At 44.1% G+C, this 12,411-nt stretch overlaps 1 protein-coding gene across 1 annotated transcript; it reads left to right on the forward strand.

The window, feature by feature from the left end:
- The first annotated feature begins 284 nt into the window (after positions 1-284).
- On the forward strand, positions 285-10,333 carry dpysl4 (dihydropyrimidinase like 4). The gene is given in 16 exon segments (XM_042507544.1): positions 285-353; positions 3,297-3,385; positions 3,573-3,694; positions 3,697-3,756; positions 3,847-3,935; positions 3,938-4,013; positions 5,456-5,517; positions 5,705-5,785; positions 6,002-6,070; positions 6,507-6,627; positions 7,576-7,732; positions 7,908-8,049; positions 8,647-8,731; positions 9,010-9,095; positions 9,610-9,789; positions 10,253-10,333. Coding segments are annotated over 16 exon segments (1,524 nt in total). The 5' UTR covers positions 285-314; the 3' UTR covers positions 10,319-10,333.
- The last annotated feature ends 2,078 nt before the right edge of the window (positions 10,334-12,411 follow it).

Below are 12,411 nucleotides of genomic sequence, written 5' to 3' on the forward strand. Positions count from 1 at the left end.
GAGAGACGCGAAAAAACTAATCGATTACTTCATACACAATACTACCGCAAAAAAAAAAAAAAAAAAAAAAACATCCAGCAGGCGTTTCATTTGTCATCCGGCTTCACACCGTTTTTATTTCAAAATACCCAGACTTTATTTTGAAGCTTCACACTGGAAGCCGTGTGTGTGTGTGTGTGTGTGTGTGTGTGTGTGTGTGTGTGTGAGTGACGTCAGAGCTGACGGGAGCAACAATAGCAGGTTGACGGTGTGTGTGTGTGTGTGTGTGTGTGTGTGTGCGCGCGGATCAATCAGTCGATCACGGATCGATCAGGATGTCGTTCCAGAACAAGAAGAACAGCGCGAGACCCGCGGTAGGTAAACACGAGCCGAGCCGAGTCGGGCTGAGCCGGCCGGTAACGGGAGCGCGGTGAGGCGGGAGGGATGCTGCAGCTCCGCCCGTCAGACACCGACCGGACCAGACCGGGGACGGTCCGGTTCTGCCGGACCCGCTGCAGAGTCCCGGCTCCGTTATGAATGAATGAGAGAGAATTCATGATGATTTCTGCGGTTTTCAGAATAATAGCAAATTTTTAAAAGGTAGAAAACTGACGGGTTAAAATCAGGCTGCGTTCAGGAGAACTGGGACATCTTAGCGTCCACCTGCAACAATAAAATTCTTTTTATCCTAAAATATTTCATCAGCACTTCCTAAAAAAGGATGAAAAAAAGGGGAAAAAAGTCTAAATGTTCATGATTCTGAACCGGATTTCCTTCATGTGAGGTTTTCAGCGCTGTGTGTTAACATCACATCATTAGTTAATCTTTCTTCTGCCGGAAATTTCAAATCTGAAAATAATAGGCATTTTAAAGTAATTCAAATCAGTTTGCATTTTTTGTCTGCTTCACCAATCCTCGAATCCAGCAGATTCCTGAGGATGTCTGAAGTCTGAGAATATTTTTTTTTTATTGGGTATAAATTTGGGAGTGGGATGGCTTCACAGAGGTTATTTCATCATCATTATTATTATTATTATTATTATTATTATTATTATTATTATTATTATTATTAAACTCTGGAAGAGCAATTTAATCTGAATTTGTCAGTAAACCAGTCGAGAGTTTTTTAAAATGTCTGTTTTCTTCCAGCCAATCAGAGACGTGCAGGATGTTTTGCTCCTCCCACTCTCGTCTAAATAAGGTCTCCCCTGTTTTTTTGTTCCACAACAAGAAGTGGTCCACAGCACTTCCTGTCCATCCTCACTCACCTGAGTGACGTCATCACCCTTAAAACTTTCTATGAAACATTTATGAATTGAACATGAATGATATCAGTAAGAAGTCATTGTTTTCTGATCGGAGAGAGTAATCAGTAATCAATAAAGTGGATCTGAAGGTCTGGAGACCCTTGTTCAGCCCTCCCTGTTTATGGAGACTTTATACAACAACAAGTTCCAACCGAGCAATCTGATTGGTCCACAAGACTGTTAGCACGTGCTCAAAATGCATTTCAGCACGCCTGCCTCATCACTGAGATCACGCCACCATTTCTGCGTCAGAGCTCCAGGAAACATGAAAGTATTAACGCAGTAATGCAGCAGAGCAGCAGCATGTATGATACCATCGCTGCTATACTGACAACGAAAAGTACTTATCCGCAAACTAAAACCACTCAGTCCAAATCTAGGCATGATGGGAAAAATAGGCTAATTGGTTGGGACTGCACTGAGTATTTTGCCGGATAACAACATTTATACATTTTGGAAATGATGATGCCCGTCTTTTTTCATTAATTTTGACTTTTGGACTTTTGGACTAGCTTGCTCTTGAGTTTTTGGAAATGTTTGTCATGCTCTGTCAGCTGTGCCGAGACACGGAGCTGCTAGCGTAAAAATACAGGTAAAGTTTCGACAATTCTACAATTCTACAATTTCATTTAGCAGACGCTTTTATCCAAAGCGACGTACAACACAAGCAAGAATTTAGACTTAAGGAAAAAACCCTTAGTAAGTGCAAAAAGTGCTTCAGGTGTGATTGGTCACAGGTATTGCCGTCTAGTGGCAGAAGAAGTGCCGACACCCCCCCCCCCCTTTTTTTTTTTTTTTTGAAAAAAGTAATAACCAGTAGCGATCTCAGCATCTGAGATTCAACAATCTCAGTGTCACTACTTACGATGACAATCAATATACAACATCACACAACTTTGTCAGTGCTAGATAATCATTAGGTGCTGGGTTTTGGACCTTCTGACTTAATTTACCCCAAAGGGCAAAGCGGAGAAGAGGGTTAGGGTTAGGGTTAGTGCCTCGGTGTTCTCGGAACAATTGAGTTTTCAATTGTCTCTTAAAAGTAGAAAGGGACTCAGCAGATCGCACAGAGTTTGGAAGTTTGTTCCACCATTTGGGAACAACAGAAGAGAAGAGTCTGGCTAGAGATTTAGAGCCGTGCTGGGCTGGAAGCACCGGGCGTCTTTCGCATGCAGAGCGTAGTGGGCGAGAAGGAGAGTAGACCTGGATCGGGGATTCCAGGTAGGCTGGAGCAGTTCTTGTGATTGTTTTGTAAGCCAAGAGAAGTGCTTTGAATTTGATTCTGGCTGCCACTGGAAGCCAGTGAAGAGAAATTAGCAGCGGGGTGACAAGTTTGTGAGTTTAATCACTAAATCTGTACATGGAAAATGTTTTTCGTGAGAGCTGTAATAAACTGAGTGAGCTAAGCATATCTGTGTTTATATCTGTTGTATGCATTTAGTTTGGGAAACAATCTCACAGGCTCTCGAAAGTATCCGCACGAGTCGGCCAGCGGACTGAAGAGGGACTAGAAAACGTGTCTGCAGGTCGTTCCTAAGGACCGACCTACTCACCGGAGTAATAAACCACATTTCATTTCATACAGGACTCTACAGACGTGACTGATTGTTTTCCAGGAATTAGTCAAGCTCTGTGTGTTTCCATGGAAACAGAGATAACAGTCACTAAAAGCGTTTTATTTTGAGAGCTAATAGCCTGGAAACATGAATATATTTTGATTATGCACTTTTATTTTGTTGGTAATAGTTGTATAATCGCAATATTACACGAGAGGGTGAGATTTAATGTCTTTAATTTTTGATAAAATTATTGATAATTTAATGATACTTGCGGACCGTCATGCTCAAATGAAGTTTGAACACGTCCTCTTGTGTAATATTGCTTAATTAAAGACGTTCAGCAACACAAAATCAATAATCAATCAATCTCTAATAATTACATTTATCAGTCATTTCAAAATAAAACAGCTTGTTTTAATTTTCCCAGCATTCTCTCTGTGTTTGTTTCCAGGGCGACCGCCTGATCATCAAAGGAGGGAAAATCGTCAATGACGACCAGTCGTTCTACGCCGACGTCTACGTGGAGGACGGGACCATCAAGTAAACAAACCTTTCATTGTAATGAGATTAATTATCAAGTAAACAACTTTTATTATTTTAATATTGATTATGATGTGAACATCGTTCATTATTTTAATATTGATTATCACATAAACGTTTAATAACAAGGAGATTAGTTGTGACATCACCGTCTGTGACATCACTTCCTGTGCTGCGTACTGATCAGGCAGATCGGGGAGAACCTGATCGTCCCGGGCAGCGTGAGGACAGTGGACGCGTATGGTCAGCTGGTCATCCCCGGAGGCGTGGACGCCAACACCAGCCTGCATGCCGCACAGAGAGGCTTGAGCCCGCCGACGGCTTCTACCAGGGGACGCTCGCCGCCGTGGCCGGAGGGACCACCACCATCAGTCAGCATCACCACCAATCAGTAATCAATAACCAATAACCAATACTCAGTCACAATCAGTGATGGGTGCAAACCCGCGTTGTGTTGGCAGTGGACCACGTGCTGGTAGAGCCGGGGACCAGTTTACTGACGGCGTTCCAGCAGTGGAAGGAGGCGGCGGAGCAGCGAGCGTGCTGCGACTTTTTTCCCTGCACTTCGACATCACGCGCTGGCACGACGGGCTGTACGAGGAGCTGGAGACGCTCGTCAAGGACCAAGGTCAGAGGTCACGCCCCACACACCGTATCTGAGACTATGGACGGGTGTCATTAGCATTTTATCGATGCCAACACTAGTACTATTCGATACTGATACTTATCGGTGCTGATACTTAATGATACTGATACTTATCCAATACTGATACTTATCAATACTCTTTTTGATACTGATACTTATCAATACTGATTCTCATCGATACTGATACTTAATGATACTGCTACTTATCAGTACTGATATTTATCAATACTGATACTTATTGATACTGATACTTATCGATAATGATACTTATCGATACTGATACTCATTGATACTCTTATTGATACTGATACTTATTGATACTCTTTTAGATTCTGATACTTATCGATACTGATATTTATCAATACTGCTACTTATTGATACAGAACTTTTAAGGCTTGTTCGAACAACATCTTAATTGGCAGTAGATATGCAGTAATAGCGGTCGAAGTTAACAACGCTACATTTCAGTGTTTTTCTGATCGTTTTAGTATGTTTTTCAAAAGTTAAATGATTGTCAGCAGATCAGCAGTTATCAAACCTAAGAGGAGGAAGAGGGATCCCTCATCATCCTCTGCTGCTCTTCCTGAGGTTTCTTCCTTTTTTTCCCGTTACAGGGGTTCTTTTTCGGGAGTTTTTCTTCAGGTGATGTGAGGGTCTAAGGGCAGAGGGAGGGTGCCTGCTGTAAAGCCCTCTGAGGCATGTTTTGTGATAATGGGCTCTATAAATAAAACTGACGTGACTTATCTCATCTTCATTCCACTGCAGTGATGGTTTGTCTTTCAGGATAAACTCAGCAGCTGTGTGATGCTCTGTTGTTTTTTTCCTGAGTCCTCTCCCCTCGTTTCTCGATGGTAAATGTGTTGGACTCTGACTTCCATCGACTGAGAGCCGTCTGAGCCACCGGGGCCTGAGGGCTCCACCGCCGAACTGACGTTAGCATTAGCTGCTTCCCTAAAGCTATCACAGATGCTGCACTGCTTCATATTTATGAAATGCTGCATTGGAGCTTCACTTTGACACAAACTACATTCAGCTGCACAGTCCTGACTTTTAAAAAAAGTGAGCCAGCGCTCTCAAGCGCTCGGTCAGTCTGACATGTGTTTTACTAACATGACTCCGAGCTCTGTTACCACGAGGTTCACCTGTCAGCTGTTCGAACCAGAGTATGTATATTAAGGATTATTTACAGTCCTCGGTTAGAATCATATTAAGGATTATTTACAGTCCTCGGTTAGAATCAGGTCAGAATGAATAAATGTTTATGTCATAAACAGACAGCAGCACCGTTTATTAAGACGGATTATCAGTACCATCTGTATCTGAGACCAGGGTCAGAGGTCACCCCCCCACACACATAACCTTTGCTGGTGTGTGTGTCCTCAGCTGTGGTGTGTGTGTCCTCAGCTGTGGTGTGTGTGTTTCAGGTGTGAACTCCTTCCTGTTCTTCATGACCTACAAAGACAGATACCAGAGCTCCGACTGCCAGGTCAGACACACCCACTGTTAATCCACCGCTGCTGTGGTTTGTTTGTTTGTTTGTTTGCTGTTGCTCTTTGTTTGTTTGCTATTTGCTGCTGTTTGTTGTTGTTGTTGTTTTTTGTTATTTGTTTGGGTCAGAGTTTGACGTTGTCTCTGCAGTTTCCTGAATCTGCTTCCTGTTCTGGTGGTTTCAGCTCTACGAGGCGTTCAGCGTCTTGCGGGATCTGGGCGCTATCGCTCTCATCCATGCTGAGAATGGTGACATCATCGATGAGGTAATAACCCGAGAAGAGTAAATTTATGTGTAAATAAACACAAACATCAGCTAATGACACATCTATGTGGTTGTTTTATACTGATTTGTGTTGTTTATTGTTGTGTTTGTGTGTTTACAGTGGACTGAATCTGTAGTTGTTTGTTGTAATGATTTGTGTTGTTGTTTGTTGTTGTGTTTATGTGTGACTGAATCTGAATCTGGTTTGTATTATCAGGAGCAGAAGAAGCTTCTCTCTCTGGGAGTCACCGGACCTGAAGGACACGTTTTGTCTCACCCTGAGGAGGTACACACACCCGCAACACACCTACAACTCACTTGCAACACACCTGTAACTCACCTGCAACTCACCTGCAACACACCCGCAACTCACCCGCAACATACCCGCAACTCACCTGCAACACACCTGCAACTCAACTGCAACACACGTGCAACTCACCTGCAACACACGTGCAACACACCCGCAACACACCCGCAACTCACCTGCAACACACCCTCAACTCACCTGCAACATACCCGCAACTCACCTGCAACACACCTGCAACACACCTGCAACTCAACTGCAACACAGGTGCAACTCACCTGCAACACACGTGCAACTCACCTGCAACACACGTGGGACTCACCTGAGATTACACCTGTATGATGTGTGCATGTTGTCATGCTGTGTGTCACTGATGACTGTGTGTGTGTGTGTGTGTGTGTGTGTGTGTGTGTATCAGGTGGAGACAGAGGCGGTGTATCGGGCCGTTACCATCGCCAAACAAGCCAATTGTCCGCTGTACGTTACCAAGGTGATGAGTAAATCCGCTGCTGATGTCATCGCCAAAGCCAGGAAGAAAGGTGATGTCATCACCACCATCATGTATTCTTCATCATCATCACCGTCATCACCATAATCATAATCATCAATATCATCATCATCATCATCACCATCATCACCATCATCGTGTGGTCTTCATCATCATCACCATCATTATCATCATCACCATAATCATCATTATCACCACCATCACCATCATCATCATCATCACCACCATCATCATCACCATCATCATCATCACCACCATCATCATCACCATCATCATCACCATCACAACCGTCATCATCACCATCATCACCATCACCATCATCATCATCACCACCATCATCATCACCATCATCATCATCATCATCATCACCACCGTCATCATCACCATCATCATCATCACCTTCATCATCATCACCATCATCATCATCACCACCATCATCATCACCATCATCATCATCACCACCATCATCATCACCATCATCATCATCACCATCACCATCGTCACTGTCATCATCGCCAGCATCATCATCATCACCCTCATCATCATGTGTTCTTCATCACTCTCTATTTCTCAGATCAGGTTCAGTTCAAACTTTAGATCCCGGCCATCACGCAGACCATCAGACAGCTGAGGCCAGCTGTCTTTTCTGAGTCTGAGTGGAACAGTACTGATTCTGGAGGTGGTTCTGACCTTCAGGAAGCAGGACTGGGCCACTTTATTGATCTGTGATTGGAAGGTTCATCAGAGTCAAATTTTACAGCAGCAGGATTAAAATTATCTGATTAAAAGACTCACTGATTGTTTACAAGTCGCTTAGCAGTCCCTGCCCAAAATATGCAGGGACGGCTCCGATATGTTTAGGGATGGCTTTGATATGTTTAGGGACGGTTCTGATATGTTGTCCTCTTATGTCTTCCTGTCTGTACTCAGGGTCAGGTGGACTCAGAGTGTCTTCTAACGTCCTCTTGTCTGTCCTCAGGTATGGTGGTGTACGGGGAGCCAATCACAGCTAGCCTGGCCACAGACGGCTCTCACTATTGGTCCAGAGACTGGGCCACAGCTGCCGCCTTCGTCATGAGCCCGCCCCTCAGCCCCGACCCCTCCACCCCTGCCTACCTGACTTCGCTGCTCGCATGGTCAGTATGACCACTTCCTGTTGGAATGGTCAGTATGACCACTTCCTGTTAGCACGGTCACTGTGGGAATGGTCAGTATGACCACTTCCTGGGAGCACGGTCAGTATTCAGGTGATATCAGGTGATGTCAGGTGTTTTCAGGTGTTATCCAGGTGTTGTCTCTCTGTGTTCACAGTGGGGACCTGCAGGTGACGTCCAGCGCTCAGTGCAGCTTCTCAACGGCTCAGAAGGCAGTCGGTAAAGATGACTTCACTCTAATCCCTGAGGGGACCAACGGCATCGAGGAGAGGATGTCTGTGGTTTGGGACAGAGCCGTGGTGAGACCTCATACCTGTGCATCTGTGCACCTGGACACCTGCACACCTGAACACATGTATATCTGCACACCTGTATACCTGTACACCTGTACACCTGCACACCTGTGCACCTGAACACCTGTACGCCTGTACACCTGTACACCTGCACACCTGTGCACCTGTACACCTGCACACCTGCACACCTGTACAATTGCACACCTGCATACCTGTACGCCTGTACACCTGCACACCTGTACAATTGCACACCTGCATACCTGTACGCCTGTACACCTGCACACCTGCACACCTGTACAATTGCACACCTGTATACCTGTACGCCTGTACACCTGCACACCTGCACACCTGATGGGAACAGGCAGAGGTGTTAGGAGACATTGAGACAGTTACAGTCTGTCTTTGTCCTCCAGAGAAACTCGTTATCAACCTTCTTCTTCTTCTTCTGTGTGAACGAGAGCTTGAAGATTTAATACAAACAAAATAACTGCTGGTTCACAGCTCAGCTACCCAAACCATGAGACATATGAAGCAGAGGGTCAGAGGTCAGAGGTCAGAGGTCAGCGTCTTCTTCTTACTGACAAATCTGATTTCTGTCTGCAGTCGACGGGGAAGATGGACGAGAACGAGTTTGTGGCCGTAACGAGCACCAACGCTGCGAAGCTCTTCAACATTTACCCTAGAAAAGGTAAACTGAGGAGATGTCAGAGTGTGATCAGTCGCTTTGTGCTGCTTTGTTCAGCCGTGATCGATCAGTTTGTTCAGCTGTGATCACCGGCATTTGTTCAGTGGTGATCGTTTGGTTTGTTCAGCCTTGATCGATTGATTTCTTCAGCCGTGATCAATCGGTTTGTTCTGCTGTGATCGATTGGTTTGATCAAGTGTTCAGCTGAAATAAGGACTGATGTGTCTGTCTCTGTGTGTGTGTGTGTGTGTGTGTGTGTGTGTGTGTGTGTGTGTGTTCAGGGAGGATCGCTGTGGGATCAGACGCTGACATCGTCGTCTGGAACCCGAAAGAGACACGAACTGTTTCTGCAAAAACTCACAACCTGGTAACATCTTCATCATATCGCCTCCTCTGGCTCAGATGTGTTTAGGGACGGCTCAGATGTGTTTAGGGATGGCTCAGATATGTTGAGGGACGGCTCAGATGTGTTTAGGGACGGCTCAGATATGTTGAGGGACGGCTCAGATGTGTTTAGGGATGGTTCAGATGTGTTTAGGGACGGCTCAGATGTGTTTAGGGATGGCTCAGATATGTTGAGGGACGGCTCAGATGTGTTTAGGGACGGCTCAGATATGTTGAGGGACGGCTCAGATATGTTCAGGGACGGCTCAGATGTGTTTAGGGACGGCTCAGATATGTTGAGGGACGGTTCAGATGTGTTTAGGGACGGCTCAGATGTGTTGAGGGACGGCTCAGATGTGTTTGGGGACGGCTCAGATGTGTTTAGGGACGGCTCAGATGTGTTTGGGGACGGCTCAGATGTGTTTAGGGATGACTCAGATATGTTTAGGGACGGCTCAGATGTGTTCTGTCCTCCTCCTCCTGCTCCTCCTCCTCAGACGGTGGAGGTGAACATCCTGGAGGGGTTGGAGTTTCGTGGCGTGGCATCGGTGGTGATCAGCGGCGGTCGAGTCGTTCTTGAAGGTGGGACACTGGACGTGGCCGAAGGTTCCGGACGCTTCATCCCCAGGAAGTCGTTTCCAGACGCTGTCTACAAGAGGATCCGAGCCCGCAGCAAGGTAACACCTGCCGCACAGGTAAACCAGTATAATTACTGGTTAAGCTGGTTCTGCCTCTGACAGAGGAGCAGAGCCAGCAGGTAACCAACCAACCAACGGGTCTGCCTCCAGACTCAGTGGTTACCAGAGAACCAGCTGATCAGCTGATCAATAAGCATTGACGTCATGACAGATCAACATGCTGTTTACTGCTGGAGTCCAATGGACTGGTTCAGCAGGTCAATCAGTCCATTGATCTGTCAGTTTATTGATCGGTGCATTGATCGACCACTCCATTGATCAGCTAACTATTTATCTGTCTATTGTTGATCAGTCCATTGATCAGTTATAATATTGATCGGGCCATTGATTTTCAAGCCATCGATCAGTACATTGATCAGTATATTGATCGGTCATTGTGTCAGTGACTGATCAATAAAATGAGTTGTGAGTTTGTCTCAGTCGTTGTGTCTCCTCGTCTCAGATGGCCGAGGCTCGCGGCGTTCCCGTGGAAATTACGATGGTCCGGTCCATGATGTCATCAGTATGACTAAATCGGTCCCGCCCACTCCGACCAGCAGGGGGCGTCCTGTCCAAAAACCCAGAGCGGCCTCCGAAACCTCCACCAATCAGGATTCACGTTGGCAGGTAGAGCTCACACACACCTTTTCTGTTGCATCAACAGGTCAGTTAATGACCACAGCGTTCACACGTCACCTTCTTCTTCTTCCAGGAAGTCAGATCGACGACCACATCCCTCGACGCTCTGCTCAGAGGATCGTGGCCCCGCCCGGAGGACGCTCCAACATCAACATCGCTCGCTTTGAGTTTGTCTTATCTTAAACGCTCGCTTTGAGTTTGTCCAAAAAACAACGAAAATAAGAAATACTACAACCAGTACTATACCCTTGACAGGAATACTTATTTTTTTTTTTTTTTTTTTTTTTTTTTTTTTTTTTTTTTTTTTTTTTTTTTTTTTTTTTTTTTTTTTTTTTTTTGTTTTTTTTTTTTTTTTTTTTTTTTTTTTTTTTTTTTTTTTTTTTTTTTTTTTTCTTTAACTATTACAACAACTAGTACTACACCCTCTGACAGGAATACTTTAACTATGACAACAACTAGTACTACACCCTCTGACAGGGATGCTTTAACTACTACAACAACCAGTACTACACCCTCTGACAGGAATACTTTAACTATTACAACAACCAGTACTACACCCTCTGACAGGAATACTTTAACTACCACAACTACCCTACAGCATCCTTCCAACCAGTACTAAATTCCACAACAGTTTCACTTGTAGAATTAACTCGTACTTAACCTACAACTCAATGGCTAGTTATTAGCCATAACTGTAGTTTTACTTTTAGAAAACCCGATAACCATCCAAATAGTACTCATTCCTAAAATAGTGGTACTTCATCAAATACTAAACCCAAAATAATTACTAGTACGGAATGTAACAACAGTGTTCATGCAATGCTACAAAAACTATTTTATCTGACAACTAAAACTTAATCCTGTTAGAGAAGTACTTTCAACTAGTACTGAAACTGATATTGAATCCCAGAATAATAGTATTTTCCCATACACCATCCCTGAAACAATGATACTACAACCCTACAAATACTACTAAAACACAAAACTCTAGACTAACACTAAGACTAAGACTCAAAACTGCATGATCCTTGCAACAATGGTGCCACAACCCTACAAATACTACTAAATCCAACAGTAGTAGTACACGAGTTAGTACTTTTACATCAAAACAACAACAACCCATTCAACTAAAATCTAAATACTAAATTCTAAAACAGTACTACTTCAGTGAGTACGTAACCCTGCTGAAACTGTAGAAAATCTCTTAACAAGTACTGCAATCTGGCAAGTGCTGAACCCCACAAAAAGTTACTTCAAATACAGTGATAGTTACAACATTGTTGTAAAAAAAGTACTTTATCCTACAAACTACCACTTAATCCTGTTAGAAAAGTACTTAATCCCTGCAACAATGGTACTACAACCCTACCAGTATTACAAAATACTATGACAACCTCACAACCAGTACTAAATACTACAATGAAGGTAGTTTAATGAGTACTGAATGTTATTGGCTCTTAGAATATGTAGTTTGAAGTACTTTAAATACTACTTATGTGTATTCAACATCACCCTGTTTCATCTGTCTGAAAACTCATCACTTAATTTTCATTGTACAGTCGCAGTACCAGTGCACGTTTGAACTGGTTTCACTGGTTCTCTGTTTGAGGTGAAACCTGCTGGATGTTTTTTACGGGCAAATTCATTTTCTCCATAAATCCATTTGCTGTAAATTAAAAACACATGTCGTCAATAATCTTCTGTCACTCTGAGGTCAATACTCGCTCCTGATCAATTAATCAGTCACTCTGATCATTTAATCCATCACTCCGATCAATCGGTTCAACTTTGAAACAGGTAAACTTTAGTTTGTGACTCTTCAGTCTCTCGTTCTGTTTTCTGTGGTTTTCTAAACCTGACGGACTAAACGGTGCTAACAGATCCAGTCTGAGCCTGCATGTAGCCACACCTCTAAGCCACGCCCCCAACGGGATGGTCCCGCCCTCACAAACATCCAGGTCATGTGACTAAACAAAAACACTT

The sequence above is a fragment of the Plectropomus leopardus genome, chromosome 19, assembly GCF_008729295.1.
Source record: "Plectropomus leopardus isolate mb chromosome 19, YSFRI_Pleo_2.0, whole genome shotgun sequence".
NCBI classification, from domain to species: domain Eukaryota; kingdom Metazoa; phylum Chordata; class Actinopteri; order Perciformes; family Serranidae; genus Plectropomus; species Plectropomus leopardus.